We start from the raw sequence: 27220 nt of genomic DNA, 5'->3' as shown, positions 1-27220 counted from the left end.
TTTTGTACACATATTTAATATTTTATTAAAAAAGAAGTTATTACAGTTTACTGTACACAGCTATTTAAGAGATTATAATCCTATAGATAAAGAGCATTTGTCCTTTGTGACAGGCATGCCCACTTCACAATGCAAAAGATAAAAGAAAAGGCAAAAATAAAGATTAAGGTTAATGGATAAGGAAATAAAAGGGGCAAATTACCGTAATACCTGCGATTAACAAAAAGTGTATGTTTCGATTTTTTATCAGCGTATCACACACTAGGTACTAAATACAGATACTATTAAAAAAATCCATGCTGTGTGCCCACATAAGCCCGATGTCTGAGCACCCTTTGAAGCACAGGTATAAAAACTAAAGGAGTGGACAGCCAGGACTCAACTAGACTGGACTCTACACCAGACGCATGCAAAAGTGCACTGGAGAGCTGTTAACACAAATGCAAGAGGAGATGTGATGCCATCGACCCAGAGCTCCAATAGGGCAACCCTCTAAGGCCATGACAGCCGGAAGACAATACTCTTCTTCCCCCTTCCCTCTCTCTTTATCTCTCCCTATCAAACAAACAGCTGGAGATCTTGACATTAATAACTGCTGTCCCCAAAACGCGTGGAGATGCGTAGTATGTGTTTAACCACTGCGGCCTTATGGGTGCGAAACAAAAAGGAACACACTGTAATTGTTTATTCCACCCCAACCACTAAACAAACTCTGAAGAGCGCCCTCTATCCGCAAACACAAGATATTGTCAATATTACCTGCTCCAAATGGGTACCTCTCTTTTATTGATGTGGGAGAAAAAATAAGTCTGAAAATTATTAAATAATAAAAAATAAATTCACAATTCCAAATTAAACTTGTAATGGAAGCACACAAATACATTTGTTTATTTCTCAGAATCTTTAGTCAATTTTACTCTTTGACATGACAGTTAAAAGCAAACAAAACAATTTTTAGAACGAAATTTCACCCCTCGTATTAAAGGTTTAAGTCCAGGGAGCAAAAATAAAGCAGAATTAAAAGAAAAAGAGAGGCAGAGTTTGTTGTTTCTTATGACGGTGTGTGTGTGTTTGTTGCCATGTAACCAAACCACAATCGAGATGCATTTTTCATGCATCTGAGAGAGAAGGGTGGTAGGGCCGTGTTGTATGGGAAACAAAGCCTCTATTTAAAAGAAAAGAAGATCCCTCCGATTAAGAGACGCAGATTCACATCACCTCACATCGGTCCACTGTCGGTCTCATCGACTCCCCCTCACTCAAACACAATACTGCATACAGTTGAGAAAGATGGTGTTTGTGTAGAAAACCAGACAGGAAAATATTTGAACTTTTCTTCATTGCACTATTCGGCCAATTCTAGACACGAGCTAAACTTCAAAACTCTTGTTTTGCCCATGAAACATCGATTTGAGAAAACGGCAGAACGCAAAAAGCCACTTTGGAGGATAAATATTGGCAGCTTTGTAACAACCACACGAGCCAAATCATGAACAGAAAACCCCTATGCTATTCCACTTAGGCTGACATCCGCGAAGCTTTTATTTTCCAGACAGTGAATAAATCCGCCGAACTGTTTAGCGTCGTAATGCGAGAATACTGAACAAACAGAACCGAACCAACTAAACGCGGTTCTTCGTGTTTTATATGCTGATTTCTGCAGGTGCGTGATAAAAATCAAAAGCTCTTTATACAGAACACAACTGCCGTGCCAGCAACAACTCACCTCCACGTTAGTAAATGTTACTCACTTCAACTAAAACCACAAGTAGGTTCTTATGAATCCTAACCGATGGAGGCAAATCTAACCAAACCTAATCCACCCGATAATGTGTATTCGGACAAGCAGGTTACCGAAAACTAAATCCATATGAACATTTTGACTTCACCACCCGGTAAACTAACTAGATCTACATGAGGTCAAACAACATCTAGCGTAGATATGCACAAGCAATAGGAAAGATGATTACTACAAATGTCTCTTCGACGTTTCTTCTAAATCCTACACAACTCCACTTCCGTACCGTACCACAACGTACAAAAAAGGGAGCCGTAAAGGATGCGAGACAGTAACAGAAAGACAAACACTCTTTTCATACATTGTTATTAGAAAGTGGAACATGGAGAGGCAAGACAAGGTACAGACTGTACTGTTCCTCTGGTGTCTAGAAAATAAAGACTTGTGCTCTTGCTCCTAGACATTTTGAGATGTCTTAAAATCCAGCCAGGGCTTCCACAAAGCAAAAAAAAACAGAGCTAGTTGAAAATTCATGAGCATCTGTTGAATGTCTGTGTGCTAGCCTCTTTATCCACATCTTTTAGAATAACACATGTCAAAAGATTTGAAATATCAAGGATATTAACTGGAGCGGTTTGTATCTATAGACATCGATCATGGTACACGCCATATTTAATATTTTGCAAATGAAAACTAAGATGCGAGGGATAGGTTGTGCTTGTGAAGGTTATGTCAAATTTTCACAATACAGGGTTTTTTTGGTCACCAATTACTTTGCAAAGATGTTCTATTAATGTTGGGACGGCTCATCGATCGACAGCAAAGTTAAGAACACTGCAACCCAATAAACAAACAACACATCTAAAGCTCACAGTCTTGTTTTCTTTGGCAGAACATTTATGACATCGACGCTGTTCATCGGTGAGGGGTTCTGTAAAATCCTGATGATAATATTGACACAGCATGGAAACATCTGAATTTCCCCCAAGGTGAGACCCAAATAAAAAGTTAAATAAAATGAAAACTAGGATCAACAAAATAACCTTCCATTTCCCTTCGGCTAACATTTTTGTCTTCGCTTCCAAAAAAATACAGCTGTTCAAAGAGAAAACAAACAAATACGACAGCCAGGCGACAATTCAAAATGACTTGCATTGGAAAGATCGAATGGAATCGATCAAACGGCTGAGGTGAAACGAAGAAACAGGGATGCGTCTGGCAAAATGCGTCCAATCCAACAGCAACAACTCCAACTGAAGACTGTCCTCTAATCTGAGGGGGTTTACACGTCATGGCATCACAGACAGAACCCGTAGGATTCTCTCATGCGTTAGTAACGTCACAAGGGAGAAAAAGATGGGCACCACCGCTTAAATAGCCTTGGTTTAGAATCCGGTTTGAAAGGTGGATGACATGCATTCCGGCTACCAAGGTGGAATCGGGGTGAACACTACGAGCCTTTCTTTCGGTGGGGTGACGGAGAGAGCAAGTGAGAGAGTGAAAGAGAGGTCAAGGAAAAAAAACAACCACCAGAAAGTAGAGACATAACACCTAGAGAGGGTGCTGTATTCATCGTCAACGCTAGATATCCATAAAAATCCTGGTTTAGTAATAATAATAATAATAACGATAAAAAAAATCACCTTGTTTAAATATGAATCTTTATAGTCTGCTTCGCATGGTTAGGAAATCATATAGTCTCTGTGGTAAAGGGGAGAAACTCTCGCCCCTAACTACAACTCCATGTCCTGAGCTTCGTCCTCTGAAAAATCAGACATGGAGCTTTCTGAAGAGGAGTCGCCTGCTCCATCCTCCTGCTCCTTCAGGGCCTCCTCTGTTGCATATTTCTGGATGTATTCTGGGGGAAAAGGAAAAAGAGGGGATATGCAGTCAGACGGAATGCCGATTCTTTTTATATGGCACACAAAGTTAGTTCACTGCCATTTAGGTTTTGTTTGGAAATGAGTAATACTGTGCAGTAGGCGGAGTATTACTACAGTATGAGTAATAATGTATTCCACCTACTATTTTAAAAAGTATGCGAGCACAAGGTTTGCCACTCACTGACTGTATTAGATATATAAAGACCATTTTAAGAGACGTAAATTACACTGGTCCTGAAACACTGCCTGTTACACTGTAAATGTGTTAGTTTAAGACATTTTGATTTAATTTTTATTAATGTGATATTTTTTAAAAAAAATTAACACAAAATTGCTTCTGTTGTTATAAAAATGTAAGAATATGTGCATGGACCTACACGTCTGTCCTTTAGTAGCTAAAAATAGAATATCAAATATATCAAAACCGATTTGCGATATCTTTTTAAGCATTGTCACATCTGAAACTCTAAAAATGTATTTTTCCAAGCAGATGTGAAATACAGTGGTGGAAAAAGTTAAGGGACCTCTCCAAAATTGTTGTACAGAATGTACCATTTATAGGTATGTGTTTAAGAAAAAATATCATTTTTGTTTCATAAATATTGTTTCTATTTGTATTTATTTGCACAAAAGAAACAGAAACTGGACAAACTGGTCAACACAACAAAAATAACAATATTTTCAGATCTTGAATATGAAGTTCATATTCATTTTTTTGCAACACAATATTAATGTTTTTACATGTATCTTCAGAACAGTTCAGAACAAGCCTGATTTTTAATCACAGCTTTTATGCGGCTTGGCATGCTCTCAGTCTTGCACATTGCTGTTGGATGACTTTGTGACTCCTGAGGTTTGTTTATGTTGGATTTCAACACTTGAATGGCTGCAAAAGGCACAACTAGAGAGACCTCTTATTTTCTCAAGACCCGTATGATGATACACATAACCCCAGATACTACAAGACACTTCAGATCACCTTTGATTTTCTGTTTGTAGTCCTCTGGCCGGTGCAGGTACATGGCTGCGGCGTCCCCGTTCAGAGGGTCGATGGGGTTCGGGTAGGCCAGCAACTGTGGCAAAAACGACTCGAAGATATTGGTGAGATCTGCAAGGATAAAAACAGAAATCTGAGCCTTTAATACAGGATCACTGTATCTTGTCTTATGAGCTTTACACGTGGCACAAAACTGAGTATTTGTGGTGAGTGACACGATTATGGTCTAATCTCTCTTGAGTGAGAGCTGCAGTCGTGTATCTCTGTCATAGCCAGGACTGTATGTTCTGGCTGTCAGTCTTTCATACAAATACACAAACTGGACAATGGCACAAGGCAGCTGAGTACATCTAAATTAAGCAGGGGATCGTGTGGAGTCAGCTGGTCTTTATGCAAAATAAACCCCCGCGGGGTGATCGAGTCCTTGCTTGTGACACAGCTACTTGTCAAACAAACGAATAAACATCAAATAATGAGGATAATGTATCAGAACATTACTACGATGTCAATGTAAAAACCAAAGTCAGCAATTTGACACCTCTTATTTTTATGGAGAAAAAAGAAAATTGAGATAGATGAACACACGGTTGTTTTATCATGCTTGTCTGGTGAAGCGATGCTGTTTTCTGACCTTGCAGGTATTAGCCTCACTGACAGAGGGTAAGAGGATTATGGTACATGGCGATCCGCTCTATGTCTCAAGCCACATAAATGCAATTTATTCTATTCCAAACCTGTACATCTGACAATATAAACCGGAAGCACGCGCCTGGCTCGGAGTTAACTTCCCGTCTGTGTTTGTTTTTTTAGTTATAAGTTTAGCCAAGTAACGGATTTTCTACTGGTTAAATAAACCTGGCTAGACTTATGTTGAACTTGCTAACTAATGTAATTTACTTGTCTTTTCTTTAGCTTGTTATTAGAAATAATTTACGAGAAGTTAAGTTTGAGCCACAAAAGTGTGCATGCACAGGTACGTTTGTTTATGTTGTTGATTTGAAACCGTCTATACATGAAGGGTGAATTAAACGGTGAAGATCACATGCACACACATACCATAAAGAGCGGTCCATGTCTGATTGATCACATCTAAACACACGGTCCCTGACCTGGACAAAAAAAGAGACACATTAAAGAAACGCAAAACAGAAGCATAAAATAAAACATTTGAAACTGGGAATCTTCATAATTCATACAGTGTGTAATTTTAAAAAGTAAAATGATGATAAAATGAATCCATGCAGTTGTTTCACGCAGACTTTAAAAGTTCACCTTGCAACACAGGAATTTCATTCTTTTGATTTGTGGAAAAAAATGCTATTTCTTATTATTTCCAACACATTTTATATTATATTACTATAAACATAATTTGATTTACTTTGCTTTGGTGTATTAGTCTTAGGGGCGATACATATTTCGCGTTTAAAAACATGTGTTAAGTGCTCAAAAAGCACCTGAAAAGACCCAAAGGAAAGAACTGGGTGTTAAAGAGCCACTAATGTGCTGTGATCTCATAAAAATGAGACTTACGCTTCATCGATGTTCGGATGAAAAATCTTATTCATAAATCCTGTGAAGAGATTAATAAACATGACATCACAGACAGAACTGAATTGCCTACACTGGTTGTGTCTTACATCCCAGAAAAATAATCCACCTTACACACCTCGTGAGTGACTCTTGGAATGTACTCTGCCCATCATTTTAAAACCACAACTTTTGAGATCCATGTGTAAGCAAAACATTACCTATAGATGGAGATTTGAAGGGATATTTGTCAGGAAGATCTACTCGCACCTTCCATACGCCCCCTTCGTACGGTGCTGACGCAAAAAACAGAAAAAAACAATGGCTAGTAAGACACAATGCAACGTACTGATGTTTGCGTGTTTTGAAAAGACGAGCAGTAATGCTTACATGCATCTCTAAGTGACTAAGAGAATAGGTCTTTGTGTTCAAAAATGACTGTGTGTGGGCACAACAACACTACCTAATTTGATCATTATAAACTGGGCATTTAAAGAAACACGTGTGGGTGTGTACACATGTGCACGGCGCAACATGCGTTCCATCCAAGAATAGCCTTCCGCAATATGACCTGTGTGAGCTCTAACTAGGAAAGGTGGCAATGCTGGAGATGCCACAGCGAAGGCTCATTACTGTTATGCAACGGACCCCAATAACAACAAAAACACACTCCACTGAGTTCTTTTTTGGTGAACAATGACGTCACGTCCGAAACTAGGAGATGTGTGGGGTGAGTGTGGTTAAATTTGCTGTAGTGTCTTCGATGATTCATGTGATTCATGCTAGTTAGAGGCATCGACTGACTAATCTCATTTTATGAAATTAAATTTCACCCTACAGTTAAAAACACTGTTAAAGCGAATTTGACTAATTGTCATTATGGAATATTTTTTATTTTGGTTTACAATGAACCTTTCCTGCTTCACATCCATTATTAGGGGTAATATCAATAACAATAACATCATTGAAAATCAATAACAACAACAACAATAGTAATAATAATAATTTAAAAACTTTTTATTTATTTATTATTATTATTATAACACTAAAAACATAATAAAAACACATATGGGTGAGATAATCGGGTGAAATGTATGGGTTTCATCTGAATGTTCAGGGAAAACAAATAAAAACTTACTTCCTTGTGGTCCATAAAACTTGACTAGAAATTCGTTGAGTCCACTCAAGATCGTGACTTCGTGTTTACTCTCAATGCTATAAGAAAACTGTTAAGGCAAACTCAAGCATTTCGATATTGGTCAAACAAAACATTCAGACAATACATCACTGGAAGGCTCAACTTTCCCCTGTGAGTTTTTTATAAAGTTTAATCTAGGTCAGATTTGACTTGAAGTTACAAGGGGCAGGAAAAAAAGTCATTTATTTAGCAAATCAGACAGCATCTGTTGAGGAGCGGATCACATAGACTTTCCAGCACCTCAAGTCTGTACCAACAGATCAATCAAAGTATTTGCAAAGATTCTCATTTTATCCATCGACCATCAGTATCATTAGGTTCAGTTCAACCGATCAAATTGCAAAAACCCACCCAGCGATGCGCAAACACACACGAGGCATCGAGGCAACTCAATACGACGCTGCAGTCATTAGCTATGGCTGTCAGCTTGTCACTTCTCATATTGCCAGCACAGACAGCAGAAGTCAGACCCTCGCCGAGCAAGACAATACACGTTTAACAACCGAGACCATGGCGAGACCAGAGGATCCTAAATGAGTCCATGATCTCCGCTTGATACCGAGGACTCAGTATTATAAAGCAGACTTGGCCATTATCATGTTTTTTTGCTATCTGTGTGTATCGTGTGTCAGCTGTTGGGTAGATCCGCCGTGACTTGAACGGCACACTCGAGCAGCCTGGATTGGAGAGGCGAACGTGTTTACGTTTCGTTGAAATTGTAATATATGGATTTTATATGAAAATAGATAAATAGAAGCTATATGGGAAAACAATAATAAATGTATAGAAATACTTATAAATGTATAATGAAGTCAGTTAAATCCAGTCTGTTAAAATACATTTTGTGTCATGTGATCAACTGTTCAATTACATTTTTTTTCTTTATGTCAAATGTCTATTGATTTGATAATGAAACAAGTGATTTATTTCCATTTTTGATTAGACTGATCATGCTTTTTCTTGTTGAGGGGATCTTATAACACCAGCTTGCACTCCGTTCTTAGCATTTCTCACAAATTATACAATGCTCAAAATGGGAAACAGGTCACCCAAATAATGAAAAGTTGTTCCAAAACTGTATAAATATCTTTATTTGGTTGAACACAAAAGAAGATATTTTAAAGAATGAGGGGAAACCAAACTGTTCTGAGTCACCATTAACTACCATATAGTTTTTCACCTACTATGGAAGTCTGTAGTGCCCCAGATATATTCATCCAATTATCTTTCTTTGTGTTCAGCAGAACAACGAAATATGATGGCGATTACATGATGACGGAATTTTCATTTTTGGGTGAACTGCTCCTTGAAATCGTAACAACATGAGACACAGAGGTATCAACAAAAACATGATGGGTGAATATCAAACTGTTAAGTCATTTTTTATCACAACAGATCAGATTTAGTTCAGGAATACGGCCGTCTGGAAGATCGAACAGGTCGCTCGTCATATAAAGATGAAGGAGATGTTTTTGGAGAGACACCAGGAAGCTTGTATACAGGCTTGTGCCTGTATAGTCGTTCAAAATCACTTTCTACACCCACACTTTGAAAAGATTGAAACATGAAGTCTTTGAAGGCAGTTAAATAGACTGGCCCGCTGTTTCCATTATCACAGTAACCCCACAGGAAGTGAGAGATTCATACTTTCAGTACAGGCAAAAAGTACATGTCACGTTGCCCTCCACCAGTCACTTTGATGTGCAAGCCATCTTCTGCATCGTTCATTTAACATCAATTAATATGCGAGATGATTCAACAATCCTCCATCAATTCTTCGGCTGGAAAATAGCACACGTTCGTCCTCTGGGGCATTAGTGACACAGATTTAAAATAGACAGCTTTAAAATGTTCCTGTAGCTCAATTGGTAGAGCATTGCATTAGCAACGCAAAGGTCATGGGTTTGATCTCCAGGGAACACAAATACTGATGAAAATGTATAGATTGATGGTACTGTAAGCTGCTTTGGATAAGCCATGTGTAAAATTTTGATGTCCGTTTATAATCCTCATATAATGTGTACCCATCTATATCATCGTCTCCCCTTCAATGCTTTGCATAAAGGTATATTATTGCTTAATCTGCGCAATTTTCTTGATACTACGTGTATAATGTAATCCCCATGTTTACACGTCAGATCAATAACCTAAATATTTAAAGGGGAAGTACATTCAAAAATCTAAATTCTAGACTTCTGCCAAACTTGTTTCACTCATTTTTGGTTGTCCATCCCTTTAAAGGGACAGTTCACCCTAAGTGATGTCATCATTAACTCACCCTCAAGTTGTTCCAAATCTGTATAAATGTGTTTGTTCAGACTTCACTACTGACTACCACAGTAGGAAAAACAAGGTTTTGAAAATTGTTGAACAAAAACAAGATATTTTGAAAAATGTAGGAATGCAAACAGTTCTAGTGCACTATTGACTAACATTGTAATTTTTCCTTCATTGGTAGTCAAAAGTGAAGTTACAAACATTTTTCAAAATATCTTTCCCTGTATTTGCCAGAGCAACGAATTCATTCACATTTGGAAAAACTCTAGGGTGAGTAAATGATGACAGAATTTTCATTTTTTGGGTGAACGGTCCCTCTCAGTCAGACCAGCGCTAGTGAGGTTTCAGCAACAAATGCGCCAGACATCCGCCAGCTGTTACAGTTTGTTGCACAATGTTGTCTTATGAGCGCATTATAACAAATATTTGTAAACTCATGTGAACAAACAGGCTGAGACAAGCATCCGTTTGGGACGATGATCTAATTCGGAAGCTGTCTTGCGTGTTGCTTTTGGTTGAAAAGTACCCGGCAGCTATGCGGATAAACTACACTTGATTCTCAAAGATTTCTTTCTTTCTTTCTTTTTCAAATAAACAACATGGAAACTTTTACAAAAATGAGATAAAAATGGTAAAACAGGTACGCAGTCGGACGAACAGGTCATGTTAAATCGCACCGTGAGTCACCGGGTTCAATTAGAATTCAATCTGTCTAAGCTGAGAAAGACATAAACATGTTTGCCTTCCCTTCCTTCCTACAGCAACAAATCTCTCTATTTACTCAGATTCGCCAAGGATGAGCAGTGATGTCCATCAAGAATGGTAAGCACATGAGTGTGTCCTTTCCCCGCACATGTTCATTCATTATTACTAACAAAGACGAGAGAGAATTTGGTTCTCCAGACACTAATGCCAAGGGCTGGGAAACGGAAAATATTTGCCAACTGTGTGAAAAACAGTCTCCTTGTTAGCTCCACGTTACTTACAGATGATTAAAGAGAACACATCACCGTTCTCTCGCAGGCCTGATGTGTTTGTGTGAGCGTCGGGATCTAAAATATTCATGTTGATGCCAGGGGCTGTGGACATTCTGTCCGGAGCATTTGTAGCACTCTGACACCTTAAGTTCACCAATGGTGTCTTAACAGTAGCGTCTGAACTTCATGGTACACATGTATTTAGTAGCACAGTCATGCTTGGGTCCTCCCACAAACCAAATAGCCAAAAGAGGATTTTGTGCTGTTGACTAGTTTTACTTAAAACCAACATTAAGTGCGAGAGAGCTCAACACTGAACACACACTATGTTAGTTTTACTCATTCATTGAAGGGACAGTTCACCCAAATTCTGTCATCATTTACTCACCCTCGAGTTGTTACAAATCTGTATAAATGTCTTTGTTCTGATGTAACCAAAACAGTTCTTGGCCACCATTGACTACCATAGTAGAGAAAATTACAATGGAAGTCAACAGTGGCCCAAAACTGTTTGCTTTCCAACATTCTTCAAAATATCTTCTCTTGTGTTCAACAAAGAAATTTATAATATAGTAGTTTTCCTACTATGGTAGTCAATGTTGGCCAAGAACTGTATGGTTAGAAGCATTCTTCCAAATATCTTCCGTTGTGTTTGGAACAACTTGAGGGTAAGTAAATGAAGACAGAATTTTCATTTTTGGGGGAAACGTTCCTTTACGTTTTCCAAACGTGTCGCAACTAAGGTTTTCTGGATGGTTTCTTGGGGGCAATGCCGAAACAGCAGATATTAACTTCACAATCTAAACAAAAAGATCCGATTTCACCGCTTGCAAAATGAAAGTGTGAATAATCGATCCTAACAATTAGATCTACAAAACAAATTGGTTTTGTCTGCAGTGTGAGCAAAAGCTTTTTGTGCAAAATTTATCACAGTCTGCAGCCATGCATTCACAGCCACACGCACCATTTTTTCTCAAGTTAGGCAGATGAAAGACAGGAAGTGTGGCAGATTTACGTCTGCACAACACACTGAAAGGAAGTACAGAAGTTCACAGATGGAAAAAAGAGAACAGTCGCCTTAAGATTTCATTTAACCGGAGACTGAAAATGGGTCACAATTTGCATGGGGTTAAAAAGGACGCCATCTATGGCCATGCCAGCACTCCTCAAAACAACTTCCTATCCTAGTGTAACCTCACACCTTCCCCAGGCAGCTGCCTGACTCATTGACGCGCTGTGTAAATCTGCTCTGCTCTGGACTGAACTTATGTTATATGTGCGGCCCACATGGGTCACGTTAGTTGTAAGGGTATAAGCATAGTGTTTTCTTTATGTTAACATGGATGGCAGCAGTTTAACAAGTTTGGCGTCGGGCAAACTGAAGTAATAGAAGGAATCGGAAACAGAGAGACGTCTCTCAATGGTTAGTAAACCATCGCTGACAGAAGCTACTCTTTTTCAATCTTTCAGTTAAGGCACTGCCTTAGAAGGACCGTTCACCCAAAAATGATATATATATATTTATTCAACCTCATGTTATTCTGAATCTGTTTGACTTTCTTCTGTGGAACACAATAGAAGATATTTCGTGAAATGTCCCAGTGGTTTTGTGCCAAACAATGGAAGTCAATAAGGTCCAATGTTGCTTGGTGTGAAGCCACACAGCAACAATTTCAACCGTCAAACAGTGACCCCAGCACATCCACACAATAAATGCCAATTTTCACATTCTTGCTTATTATTGGGCCTCTATATTGTACATATTCCTCACATAAGTGAGACGAACAGCACAGATGCAAACACGTGATCTACAGTATATGGGTCTCTTATGGATGCTCATACTACTATTGTGAACAACTTTGTATAAACATGCCCTGTTTGTATTACATTACAGTAGCCATCTGTAACCATCCAAAGATGTTCTGTTGAATAAACGTTGTCACTTTTGCAAGCTGTTGCTAACATGCAGATCACATACCTATGGGACATACTGGCACATAAGTGTGTATCTGTTGATCTAAAAGCAAACCGCAGGCAGTTGTGTATGTGTGTAGGTACATGACAGTGGGGGGATTTAGCTCCACCGGTCTCCTTTAATAAATCACAACTAAAAGCGATACCTACAAGATTTGCAACTTTATTTGCATCTTTCACCCTGGCACACAGCTGCCCTTAAACCTAAGCAAGAAAACAATGACTACTAGGTCCCACAAAAACTGGCCGAGTATTAACACCAGTTTGAATACAGTGATCTATTCAGGGTTATATTTAAGCTATAAAAGAACATGGGGGTATTTTTAGCTGCTTCTATTTGGGAAGGGGGGACACAGCACACCGTCGGTGTAAGCAAACATCTATGATTCCATATTAAGATACACATGAACATGACTAAAGACAGATGCATGAGCACTATGTGGTCAGTCTCGATGTTACCTTGAGCTGTTGGAAATGTTGACCATTGTGATTGTGTGTTTAGTAGGGTCCAAGCCCAGCTGACCTCTGGCACACATGTCTAGAATGGACCCTGTCCTTAAATGGTGTCCGTCATGCCCGAAGCCATTTCACACAGCGTCCTATAAAGAAGTCCACTTCAGTCTCTTCGGAGACTGAACTGGAAATGTAGTAGCGACACAATAATGCTTTCAGTGGGCAACACTGGATCGCAAAGAACCAATGTAAGAATGTGTTTGTTTATGTTAACAAGATAGTCTCTGAGGCTGAACATATCCAGGGCTTTTAGCCAAGTGAACGTACACCAATTTGGCTACAAACCCAAGCAACAGATTTGGCTACTTGTGTCACTGTGGCTAAAAACAACACATTTGACATTTATTTAGCTTAGATCTTCTAAAGAAAAAGTGAGGAAGGGAGTAAAAAAATAGGACAAATCCGTTGATACCGCCTTCCTTATTGTTTACATCTGGGTGGCTTAGTTACAACTAAGGAAAGTATAAAGCCTGTTGTAAATTTAAGGACAGGAAATGACATCACAGTGGTTCACAATTTCTGCAGTTAAAAAGCGGTTTCAGATGTGCATGTCTGCTGCAATACTCGCTTACATTACAGAAACCAATATCACATAACCTGACAAACCTTCACTTTTAATCTGAAGTCAGATGTCTTTATTGTTTCTATTAATTGAATGTGCATTTATTTTTCTCTGTAAGGGAAATAAGCAGGATCAGTGTAATTTTTCCTAAAATCAATTTCCCTATGCAAAGCAACCACACAAAACGGACCACACGCACCTATCAATCCCTAAATGTACAAGTGTTAAAAACTAAAGAAAAAGGCTTGAATCTCATAATCCATAAGAAATGGCATAAACCTGCTAAACATATCAAGCTTAAAGTCCAGACCGTGTTTGGCCAGGATGAAACGTGAAGCATTTCGATCCCTTTAACGCAAAGCAAATCTGTTTTGATTTACTCCGCATGTGAGGGGCTAACCTCCGACATCACAGGTTTCCTATTCCAAGTGGAATGCTGTAATCTGAAGCACTGTGTTGGGATAAAAACGTATCCCAGAGGCCTGCACATAAACCGAGAATACTGATGGAGGAGAAGAGACAGAAAAAGAAAAGCCTCGACACACTTTACATATCAATGCCAGTCTGAAGCCACAGATCGAGGCAGTAAAATCTTAATGGAAATGCTCTCCTGGTTAGAAAACTGCAACCTGTGCAATGCAACATATGAACTACTTGTGTAACATATGGTGAACGATTCAATGACACGGCCGCACATGAAATTGCGTTTTCCAAGAATTAAGACCGAAAGTGAATGCATATACTAGTAAACTAGGAATTGAATTTGCATATGTTATGCTAATGGTTAATCAATGAGGCAATGAATTACAAGTCAATAGTGTTAATTAAGGATCTTTCTGCTCTCCTAAACCCAGGTCGTGAACTCACAAACCAGCTCAATGACACTTTCAGTCTGAACTTCAAACTCATGCAGAGGCCAAATAGAACATTTTCTCATTTCCATAGACAAACAGGAACAGATTCGTACAATGACTTTTCATTAGTCTACTGTTAAGTGTAATTCAAATACCACATTATTAAAATGCTTATTTGTCTCCTCTTTTTCCCAGAACAAGGGTTCCCAAAAAGTATTTAAAGAACCACTAGAATATGTTTAAATGAAAATGATGAGGGGGAGAAATACATATTCACTCTATTATAGCAGAGTACTTTTTTGTGCTTTTCATTGTGACTTAGTACGACTAACAGTGTTGAAAAGTACAAAACTAAATATGCAGCCACGGAAAAACATTAAGAGACCCTTCAAAATTTGTATTTAATCAGAATTTCTGGATGTGTTGTGGTCATTCCAGTCCAGTGTCTTCTGAATATAAAAAAAAAGTATTTGACCTAAACATACCTAGAAATAGTAAATAAAAAAAACCTGAAAATAATATTTAAATGATCTCTTATCCTTTTTCCACGGCCCATATATATATATATATATATATATATATATATATTTCCTCTACTATAATAGCATTCAATTATAAAAAAACTTTCTTAACTATCAAATTTGCATCTTTTTTATTGTTTTCAACACTAAACATAATCTAAATAATAACCTTCGGATCAGTAAAGTTATCCAAGCCGACTGAATGAGGAAGTGAAAAGTCGGACCGATTTAGTACTTCAGACCAATGACTGTGTCCCATTCAGCCGATTCACCAGTTAGTTCACTAAAAAGAACAGCACCAAACGATCTGTTCTTGAACAGGACAGCGCGTTGTCAAAATGTTAATTATCCAGGAAATACTGGAGTCTATAAGAGGAAGATTATTATTACCTAATAATGTTCCAAACAAGTTTGATCAAGCCGCTTTTGTCATCTTAATGGATTGCATGTTTCCTTTCAGAACAAGAGTTGCTGACATCTACATACACGAACAAAAGATCAAAAAAGCCTAGTCTTGGTTTTCTGGCTGCTCTAGGCATGTTTCTAAAGGGGATACAAAGGGCAGGGTCCATCAGCACTCAACACACCACGGCCCCTGCACGCATATCACCTGAAACATCCTGCAGCGCTCCGATTAAGCGTCTGCACATCAGCTGATTACACACCTCTCTTATCGTCGCAAAACTTCAAACAAACAAGTGCTACCAAACTTGCCATATCCATACTGTTATTACACTCTCATGCATCAGATAGTCCAATATAGGTCAGGAAGATATTAATTCACATCAAAGATAATCTGATTTTCAAATTTAACAGGGCCCATTACATTAGTTCATCTTCGGCTTTTAAATTTTATCAAAGAGGTGATCGTTGGACCGCTGTAAAAAGCGTCTCATCTATTCTCAAAGGAGGGGGGCATGCATGCATGCTGCAGCCCCACATTATCAGACAAAGAGAGGAACTAGGAGTGCATCTGTTTTTCAGCCCGAGGTTGGCCATGCGTGCAGGAAACCGCCGTGTTATTGTGGGATTACAGAGGGCCTCAAATCTCCCACTGTCAAGGGACAGACGCATCCACGAACCACCTACTTACTATCCCTGTCTGTCAAATTGACTGTAACAGAAACAACCCTCTACAATAATACTCCAAAAGACTGCAAAAGGGATTATTTAAAATGTGTATTCAAGCTCATTATTTCTCTTTAAACTATAAATTACACACAATTATTTTAGAAGGCCTATCAACTATATTAATATATATTTATATAAACAATTAAAAAATAGGAGGTGGTAAAAAAATCAAGCAAGCCGGATGTCATCTCGCACACAAAGACGGCCAATCACATGGAATAACGCGTGGTCCTACACACCAGGGACCCTGCCTCAGCTCTACGGGAATCCAGCGCACTGCAATAAAATCCCAGGATGTTGCACTATCCCTCATTAGACTTTGGGTACCCAAAAACCCCTGAACATCTTACCTTGATTAATAATAAATGCTAGCATTCGAAGAATTCCTACCTTGAGCTGTACCCTCTGAGCTTCAAGCCACTCCCCCTTCTTGCCAAGCCACATACATGGAGTGTTGTAAAAAACCTTGATGCGGACAACAGCTGGTATTATGATGGAGACTCTGTGCCAACGAAAGATAGCGTTCTCGTGGTAAGCTGCGAATCAGCCTGAGATGGTGGCTTGCTTCACGGCACCACTATTAGATCAGTAACAGCCTTTCGGGGGAATTTGATACAGACAAATGCTGTTTACAAACAATGATGCCTGGCTATCTTAGAGAAGGTGGGATGGCATAACCCTCTTTGAAGACGTCAAACAGTACATTTACGTTTACATTTACATTTAGGCATTTGGCAGATGCTTTTATCCAAAGCGACTTACATTGCTTTATCCTTTACATTTTACATAGGTATTTGCAATCCCCTGGGATCGACCCCACAACCTTGCGTTGTTAACGCAATGCTCTTACCCCTGAGCTACAGGAAAGCTCGAAATCTCTTTATTTTTCAGTTTAGAATTGCTTGGATTGCATTTGTTTATGTGTCTTAAAGTGATAGTTCACCCAAAAATACCAATTCTGTCATCACTTACTCACCCTCTTGTCATTTCAAACATGTATGACTTTTTTTCTTCCGCAGAACACAAAAGAAGATATATATTTTTTAAATTAACTGGCCCCCATTCACTTTTATTGATTTTGTGTCCATACCATGGAAGTGAATGGCGGCCAGTGGTGTTTGGTTACCAACTTTCTTTAAAATATCTTTCTTTTGTGTTCTGCAGAAGAAAGAAAGTCAATCCTAATGGATTCCTAAAGCAGTATTACTTTTATTTCATAATCCCCTACTATTTCGTAACAGTCAATATTAACCAAGGAATACTTTGAATTACTCACTCTCTAGCGGTTCCAAACCTGTATAAATTTCTTTGTTTGGTTGAATACCGAGAAATAGATGAATTGCTTGTAACCAAACCCCATTGACTACCATAGTAGGAAAAATTACAATGGTAGTCCAAAGTGCCCCAGCACTGTTTAAGGTTTGCTCAAAGTATCTTCTTTTGACTTCAACAGAACAAAGTAATTTTTCCTACTGTGGTAGTAACGGGTGGCCAAGAACTGTTTGGTTATAAGCATTCTTCCAAATATCCTTCTCTGTGTTCATCAGAACAAAGAAATATACTAAATAAATAAGTAAATAAATTTACTGTATCTGTCTAAATACAGATTTAGAACAACTCACGACTTTTAATGTGAGTGAAGACCACCATCGAAAATGGGAATGGTACAGACACATCACTGTAAGCATGAAAACATAACAATAAAGCTGTCTGCTTCAGCCGCAAGATCTTTAACTCTGCAAAAATTGTGAAACACATTGCAAACAAGATTAGCCAAACCTTTGGGTGCTCAGTGAAATGGTACACCTGACCGATTGCTAAAGATTTCATGAGTATAAATCATTACACTCGCACGGTAAATTGACCTTGTTAACTATTAAAGCCAATGAAATCAGTATAAAATGAGCTCTTTTGTTACATTTGATCTAGATAATCAGATCAAGGTTTGGCAATGCGAGAGAAAAAAAACACGATAAGATCCAGCAGAGCTCAGTCTATACTGATTAAATCAGGAGTTTCGGATAAATTAATTCACAAGACCTACATCCTACAAAGAACAGATGACAGGCCAAATGAGAAGTGCAACAGATGTTACGCAACATATTTACAATATGCGATTCCATGCTGTTGCATGGGAACAGCCAGCTCTGACCTGTTTGAACATGTTTCAGAAGTATCTGGTGATGTCAACGATGGGTCATCATATCTCTCTCTCTCTCTCTCTCAAGCTTAGGAAGTGCTTAAGGGAGCTCGCCACGGCGAGGTCATTCTGACATTTATTTCGCGAAATCCCAGTTGAGCATGCTCCAGATTTGCAGCTCTGTGGTGCCTGAACAAAATTACAGCGCGTGGATGATCGCTGTGTTTGATCATCGGAACGATACTGCCTAACTGGTCCTCCTGCCATTCCTGTCCTTTATAAGGAGGTATGAATTTCAGGTTTTGGTTTCATATAGAGGTCAAAGGGAGAATGCAGCAGTGACTCACCAAACCGATGCGCTTTAAACACAATGATGCTTAGATCACATGCAGCAGGACTTCCACGCAGTTGCAAACACTTGCCCCAAGCACTAGGAACTTTGGAAACCTATTCCCAGTTGTCACACGCCTGTCGGTCTCCACATAAGGGGATAAGGAAGTGGAGTTTTCTCATGGCTGGTACGGCACATTTTGGGGGAGGGTGGGCTTCTTTGCATGTGTTTTGCAAAAGCTCTAAACAATGGGAGAAATTTACTAGTTAACCCACCAAAGACGTGCCATTCCTGTTCTGGACTATCAACAAATCTTCGCATGATTAAACTTCTTTAAAGCTGCAACTCGTCAGTTTTTATAAATGTAATAAACAAAAATGTGTAATAGAGCAAGAACATAAATGTATGATAATGATTTATATTTCGAGCCGTCAGGTACAAGTCCTTCTGAAATGTCAGTCTGCCGTTGTTTGATTTTTCACCCGCTTTAAAATATATATGTATTTTAAGTTCCAAACACTATCTAGAGGCAAAAATCACTTTAAAGGTAAAGTAACATTTCTGTGCCAATAGCATCACGGAACGAAAGACCCAAAATAATGCAGTTTTCAAACAGAAACACATGTAAAAACAAATGTCTTTAGTTAAACTGATTTAAAGGCGCTCAGATGCTCAGGCAAACAGCGCGATGTTTTCAGCACCACAAGTGTTTACATTTACCTATAAATGGCTCCTATTCTACTCCAACATCCAAAGAAGGTCAAATTTAATTTAGTATCTGGTCCAGGCAATTACTGTGCCCATGTTTTCCTAGTAAAAGGTTTGTGGGCATCCAAAATAATTATACAGGAGGCCAAAATTACATCATTACAGTTTTAATCTTTGTGTACATGTCTGAATTTCTCCGCCTAACTAATCTGAAAGGAGGAACATTTTAGGCCTAACTGGTTACACCTGCTTGTGTGCTGTAAAATATGTGCCTCTATCTTCAGCTGTTTTAAGTGATTAAATATTTTCCCCTTTCACCCCCCAGCCCAGATCCTGATCTTCAAGTAAGAATAACTGTCATTCATCTGTTTAGTCCCGCCCACTTGCATTTTCCGGGTAGTAACAGACGGTCCAATCAAAAAGCAAGTTCCTACTGCTGAAGACAAAAACAAAACGAGACATTCCCTAAGTCTTTCATGATTTACAAAGTAGTTTCACACTGGCCTTTTAAATATACGCTTCATAACCCTGCCTAAAATTACAATTAATCGACATGAACTATTCGTATCAACAAGTTAAGTGCAAACCATGTGAAACACGAAACTTTAAAAATCTTAACAGCAAATTATTTAAGTTTAACATAGCACGACACTGCAGCCCTTCATAAATGATCAACCAAACGTGAAAAACGCGAGTTCACAGTTTAAAAAAACATGAGTTAGATGTTTTAAGACTCACAAAAAAAAAACTAGAAACAAAATGACAGCACAGCCAAAACACATACGAATGTTTGGGTACACGTTTACAATCGATGTTTGACCCTGCAGCAGCTTAAGTTTGCGATCAACACAACTCAACAAAACTTTTGTTGTGTGTCATGACATGTAAACTTAAGAGATTCTTATGGATGGTTGTGACACCGAGTCAACATCCACACCCCAACGACTGTATCAACAACACAACTTCCCCCTCCTCGCGTAAAAAAACCTTTAAAATCAGAAAAAGAGAGAAACTGGAGAGAGAAATAATTGCCTGTCAACACGTTTAACCCCAAACGAGAACATTCAACAATAACAAAAGCCAGAAAAACAAGATGGATTCTCGGGAGAAAAACATGAATACAAACGTCATTTCATCCCATTTAAGGGTTATGCAGTGACACTAAATGTGAAGTTTGTCTCATTTCTGACGTGTTATTATGTCAAGTGCTTTGCTGGATTAAACCTACCGTCGTCTTTACTGTTATTTACATCAACAAACTGTCCACGCGGATCATGTTTTTTTCTCCATTTTGTATAAATATATCCGCGCTAACAGACAAAGACAGACCTTTAGATGTCTATTTGGACAATTGTACGGGAACAAAAACAATCAAATATAAATAAATAAATGGCTGTCATATTGGTTGTGCTAACTCGCTAGCAGGCCAAATGCATTAACAGCAACATTCACTATATAAATCGAAAACACGTCTCATTTAGTCAAATGTTATATAAATACAGATATCTGAATGTTATGTGTACAAATAAGCAGTTGAATCCAGCGGATGTCAAGTCTTAATGTGGCTTTGACACCAGTAAATAAGAGCAAAGCGACGAAGAAAACACACAGAGGACACAGAGCAATACATCTGCTATAAATAATCCTCAACATTTCTGCCTTTGAACACGGACAACGTACAAATGTGATCGAGAAAAAGCATATTTTTAGCTTTAGTCTGCAAATTGTGTTATTTGAGAAACGAACGACTGCAATTCTTGGCTTTGTTGCTGGCCGCACTGACAACCATCAAAACACTTTTGTTGTCAAAAGCTGATCACCATCCAGTAAACGGTTTTAATGGCTTTGACAACTGTTTTTCATATCACGCGAACACGCAGGACGGTTTAAAGACAGCATGAGATATGTTTTCGGACGATTGTCATGAATACTGGAGGTATTTGTTAGCTACAGCTTTACAGTATTTGTGTTGTTTATATTTTAAAGGATACAGTTTCACCACGTCTGTGTCCATTCGTCTTTTTCCCGGACTTGGAGACGACATCTTTATCTCCTCTTTCAGATGACCAAAGCTAAAATCTTCTGCGTCTGATTCTTGATCCCTTGGCCTCTATCGAAACTGTATATTTTTGAACATTGGCATACGGCAGGCTGTCGGTCCTTGAGTTATTTTTCGCTCTCCACTTTCTGTCCGCTGCGGATAGTACTGGTAGTCCTCTGCCCGAACAGCTCTCTCTCGCAGATATCTATCCCTCCGCGGGTGACGTCATGTGAACGCGCCGAAAGGTGTCCCCCCTCCTTCTATGCGGTGTTTTCGGTCACGTCATAAACAGCGGACGACTCAACTTTGTAGTCCTTAAAATAACCCTAACCTTTTTATCCTTTTCGTCTTTTGTGACCATTCAGCTAAAAAAAAGTTGTTTGGGTTGCTGGACTCTTATATTTCTGTATTAGTGGTTAGATGTCTTTTCCTTTGTATATGTTTTTTTAAGTGTTTTCAAGTTTCTAGGGGAAATTGTAGCTATCAAACTGTTCTGAAATGGCCTCTCTTCACCATTTTCCTAGAGAAAAAATGCTTTATACGTGTACTAACAAGTTCCTATTACAGATTTTAACGATTCCCTTTCAAACACAAAATGACAAGAGAACTACACTGTGAAAACCCGCGAAAGAAATATGTTTATTACACTTTGTAATAAAGCGATGCACTCAGATTTACATGCATTATGGAGGAGACTACAAGAAGCAAAAAATGGAAGACAATCAAACCAAAACCATTTGCATTACCCTTCAAATTATGGCACATCTATATAAGACAGCATTTGGATAGAAGACGGTGTGGAAATATTAAAAACAAGGGAGAAAAATAAAATCTTGTTTGTTCCATTCACATTTATGTAAGTCACTGTACACGTTTGAACAATGCAAACAAAAACCCACACTCACTGGAATTAAAAATGTTTTGCTAAACTAAAATCCAAAAAAATGTCCAGGGATGATACAACTAACATGTCGTCCAGTGTAAATCGAGGAGTTCACTAAAGCGTATCTAAACTTAGGCTAGATCTGACCCTATAAAGCCGGTCCAGAAGAGGGGAGGACTATCTGGCAGTCCCCTTAAAGTCTGCAGCTCGTCTTTTGATGACAGCAGGCCAACTGTGGTATAAAGTGTATTGATACCACCAAATGGTCAGGCCAAACAGTGTTATAAGGTTACAACTTCTCAGAAGAACTCTGGCAGTCTTTTGTGCTACTAAACAAGTTCTGTTCGCACAGATCTCTTGATCGGTATAGATTTGCTGTCCCTTTCACAACCAAACCAAAAACTGTAAACAAGACTCACATGTATAGAAACACTCTTAAAAGAAATGCCTGTCATCATTACCAAGGACAGTGTTCCATTATTATCACAAGAGCGTCCCAGTCCTCCTTCCAAATAAAACAACTACTGGGGTGGGGAGGAGACCTGCCATTGTCGGAATATGGAGAACACTCTTTTCGATTTGTCATGTGGACCCTGGGGGGAAATAAACCAGTTAGAATTCGAAACTATAAAAAATCAGTACAACATATTAAGTCTTTCGAACAGTCTTTATAAAATTGTATTAGGTTCACCTGAGATGGACTGGTTCCTATTGGGCTGATGCTCCTTTTCATGGATAAGAAGAGGGTCAGTGCTGCTTTCCAACCAGGTTGAGGAAGTTCTGCATCAGATCCAACCAAGACAGAGCCATCTGGAGATCCCTGGTCCTGTTCCACACTCACCCAAGGACACCAGTCTCTGTGCTGGGCTACTGGGTCAAATGCATTCCTGAGCATGAACCCTTCCTACAATACCACAACAACAAAAATATCATTGAGGTGTTTAAATTTAGTAGCATTTGTTCAGTTATGCTACACAAACAAGACCAAACAGATGCATAGAGCAAACATTATATTTTTTTGTGATGACTTCACAAAAAAGTCTCTCACCACCAGATTACTTTACCCAGTCTGAAACACAAAAATGCCTTTAATCTTTTTTATCACAGTCCATTTCCAAGAGCAATCCTCAACTTCTCAATACCGCTAAAGTATGATTTTCAACACGGGTTGTCCTTACTGGGCCACTGGCAGAGGAGAGGCGCGGTCGTTTTGATTTCCTCTGTGGGCTAGAAGGCACATCTACCATCATGCTGTCCCCCTGACCCCTTCTGCGGGTCATGGGTCTCTTGCCCCTGGGTACCGGACTGGGTAGCTCATCGTGCGGGATAGGTGACTCTCTTGTTCTGGTACGAGGAAACAGTGGGGATGAGGTGTTCTCCATCTATATTCAAAAGCACAACCCAAAACAAACCATGCCAAAAGTCAATATAAACAAAAAGGACAAACATACATTAACTCATATTATTTACCTTATGATAACTTGTTGTTACTTAAAATGATTTACTTAAAATGTGTCTGAAACATACGCAAGAATATACAGTATAATATATAAACCCATTGATCAAGCACATTAAGTAAGATTACAAAGTCATTGATCAAGCATATGAAGTAAGATAAATGCAGGTAAAGCTAACCTGCTCAGACCGCAAAGAATCTTGACTACGCAGCTTCATGCGACATGGCGTGGGGGATTGAGATGGTGAGGTGGGTGCCCCCCTATCCCCACATATGCTTTGAGATGGAGTGGAAGTAGCGGCAAATGTCGGAGACTGCGGTGGGTTTTCACCCTCTCCGGAAACACACTCCATTTGAAAGAAGTTCCACAGTCCAACCTTTCTCATGCAATATGAACAGGTGAGGATAGGCAGGTTCATAGCGTTTAGTGCTGGGCTGTACAGGAATACAGAGAGAAGTTTTTTGACGCAAAAAACAACACACTAGAAAATACCAAAGTCAAAGATCATCGTTTGGATCTTTACCTGGCCGCCCAACCACAAAGAGATACAATGCATGCTGCCACCTGTATAGACAGCATGTCTGATGAGACTTTAGAGGGAGAATCTCCCTGCTTCATCTGTTCATCTTCAATCAGCTGCAGAAGGACACTTATGACATCTTCAGTCAATGTCTGGGAAAGAGAAACATTCAGATTGAGCCACAAAACTAAGACACGAGGGTTAAAGTTAATTATAAAGTGAATGATTCTTGCATTTTAAGGCATGAGGACACGCATCATACCATAGATTTGAGCCGCTCTGGCTTCATAGCAGGCAGCTGCTGTTCCAGAAGACAAGCACTCTTAAAACGTTCTAGAAAGGCACCAAGCAGAACTGTAGGTTCATTAATAGGAACCACCCAAAACCGATCTACAAAAAAAGGAAACAAAATGATTATGTCTGACAAAAAAGCGCGACAAAGAGAACAATTGCAGTCATTAAAGTGATGGTGAACCTCACCTGGACATGGAAAATCTGGCCAAGAACAGAATTTCTCATGTTGTGTCTTAAGTTGCTCTAGCAACTCCGAAATCCGTCCCTTGTCTGAAGAGTAAACAAATTATTGAGTTAACTGGATATGATAGTAGATCGGAACCAAAACGTGGCGTGAAGGGGTAAAACTCACATTTCTGGAAGTCCAGTGTTGGCTGAATGCTTGCACAGAGAAAAGCCTGGCAACTACAACACTTTAACATATCGCAGTCTACATTGATCCAGCCGTATCGCGCACATCTCATTGGAGAGAGTACACGGGGCTTCCCAGCCCATTTAAGACAGTGCTCTTGTTAAGGACATGTACATTTAAAACAATCAACAAACAGCAATCGATTTCTGTTAGGGATTTCAGTCATTTATTTCATCTCTGGTAGAGATGCTTCATAAACCGAACACTTTATTACACATCTTAAAATAACCTGAGACACAAGTCCAAATGTTCAGGATTCATGTTTACCAAATTGAGATCTAGATTAAAATCCATCTTTAGACATTGCCCTGTGCATTTTCAAAGCAAAATCATCTGTTAAGAATAATAAAAGGATATTGAGAATGACTCCACTCTCATGAAAAATGATTCCTTGTTCGCTGCCTCACAAGGAAAATTGCCAAGGCCATTTGGAGACAATGTGCTTGGATCCTGCTGTGAACTGAGATATGGGAAGGAATGTAAAACTCAATCAGGACTGACAACATAAATCCATTTTTAGACATGAATGGAATGCACGTGAAATAACACGCTTCTATTGTACCTTACAGCACAATATACATACGACACAAATTCATTATATCAGTCAAAACGTGGATCATATGGGTGGTAGATGAGGTCAATGTGAGGCGCATGCATGCAAAAGATCAATGGTGTTTTACAAAGAAATGACGTAATCTACGATGCATTTAAATGAGCTATTTGAGTGATTGTAATCTGTTCAAGCGGTTTTTATGGATGGATCCATTAACGTTACGCCACAAATACGTGCTAATCGTTCATTAGCTTCTAGTAAATGTATCCGCCGACTGGATTGTTCACCGCCCCTGCCTTACCTAACGCACACACTGACTTCTTTACGACTTCTCTTAGCTAGATTAAAACTCTTACCAGTTTAACACGCTGTCTTCTGAGGCGACCCCTTCGTTGAGAAGTTCTCGTACTTTCAAAGGTGATACGAGGGGAGATTTGTTTTGTTTTTCGCCGTTTTCTTGGCGATTTACACGGCTGCCGAGCGCCGCCATGTTTGGTGTCTGTCTCTAACACTCCCGTTGGAAGATATAAATTATCAACATTTTTACACAGTTCCGCCCCCTCCCTTACAAAAATTACCATGGTTACCACTGTAAACCCTTAAAATAGTTAGTAGTTTTTTATGATATTTCTGTATTTTTTAAATATGCACATGTTGGCTCCTAGCAAATTACAACAGTAGTTATGACTGTACAGTAGATAGTACTGTTCTTCACAATAATATCACTGTAAAGTTGTTACAGACGAAAATAGATGTAATAGGTAATGTACAATGTACCCATTAAGGAAGCTGTGGGTAATAAATTATGGTAGGTCAGAATGCTCCTTCAGTATGACAACATGCCAGTGTGCAGAGATTACATTTATCAGTAGGGGCTGTAGGCAGTTCAATTTAATATGAAATAATAATTCAAACAAAGTCTGCATACAATCCTCTTTTTCATTAAAGAGGCCCTATTATGCCCTTTCACAAAGTTTTGATTTAAGTCCCGGTGAAATTAAAAATGACAATTCTTATTTTTTTCATGAAATATTGCAGCGTTAATAGTAAATAGCATTCAATTCAATATCAATATATCAGTTTCAACACATCCAGTCGATACGCCTTTTTCACAAAATGCCATTCATTCATTCATTCAGCTTGTTTTCTCTCCGACATTCATTTTATTTACCAAAAACAAAAGTAGCAAATGTTGTCCGATTTATTCATGGTTTACTGGGAGATGTAAAAATAGGGAAAACAAACATCACAGAAACATTGTTTTATGAGCGATTTACTTATTATCAAGGTCTGATATATGTTAATGAAATCAGCATAAAGGGAGCTCCACATGCCTAACTTCTGGTCTCTGCAACTGTTCAGTGTAGTGAACGGAGCATTGACCGGACAAGCGTTTACCCTACTTCCGGTTTGTACACATCACGCTGTTAAAAACGCATGCCACGCCCACCAATTTTCTCCTTTGAATTGTGTCGAAACTTCCGTTTGACGGGGACTTTAATTTATGAGCAGAAATTACTTAGTTTCAAAAGAATGTATTTTAATCATCAGGGAATTTTGCAATGAAGCCTGATCTGTCACATTATTGACAACGCTGACTTTGGAGTGTTTATCATGGAAATATTTGAAATACCACAACTGCTTTCTCAATATATCTACCAGGACAAAATGATTAGGGTGCATTTTAGAAGTACAACTTTATATTAGATTCCTTTAAAGGAAATTATAC

General features: G+C 38.8%; 2 protein-coding genes across 2 annotated transcripts; both read right to left on the bottom strand.

Moving 5' to 3' along the window:
- ube2h (ubiquitin-conjugating enzyme E2H (UBC8 homolog, yeast)) lies at positions 1-21585 on the bottom strand. Its single transcript, XM_056747577.1, has 7 exons — positions 21323-21585; positions 7284-7360; positions 6367-6441; positions 6149-6188; positions 5675-5727; positions 4601-4729; positions 1-3596 (listed from the first exon to the last, which is right to left on the bottom strand). Exons 1-7 carry the CDS (start codon positions 21373-21375, stop codon positions 3472-3474), a joined length of 552 nt encoding a protein of 183 aa, XP_056603555.1. The 5' UTR covers positions 21376-21585; the 3' UTR covers positions 1-3471.
- A 402-nt stretch (positions 21586-21987) lies between these two features.
- On the bottom strand, positions 21988-25991 carry zc3hc1 (zinc finger, C3HC-type containing 1). The gene is made up of 10 exons (XM_056748472.1): positions 25848-25991; positions 25296-25398; positions 24879-25029; positions 24713-24796; positions 24495-24622; positions 24236-24384; positions 23891-24146; positions 23434-23637; positions 22947-23159; positions 21988-22848 (listed from the first exon to the last, which is right to left on the bottom strand). The coding sequence occupies exons 1-10, from the start codon at positions 25979-25981 to the stop codon at positions 22777-22779; spliced, it is 1494 nt and encodes a 497-aa protein (XP_056604450.1). The 5' UTR covers positions 25982-25991; the 3' UTR covers positions 21988-22776.
- Between the last annotated feature and the right edge of the window lie 1229 nt (positions 25992-27220).

The sequence above is a fragment of the Triplophysa dalaica genome, chromosome 5 (assembly GCF_015846415.1).
Source record: "Triplophysa dalaica isolate WHDGS20190420 chromosome 5, ASM1584641v1, whole genome shotgun sequence".
Taxonomy (NCBI): Eukaryota; Metazoa; Chordata; class Actinopteri; order Cypriniformes; family Nemacheilidae; genus Triplophysa; species Triplophysa dalaica.
The sequence above is the reverse complement of the archived record's forward strand: the minus strand, read 5'-3'. Positions and strand labels throughout refer to the sequence as shown.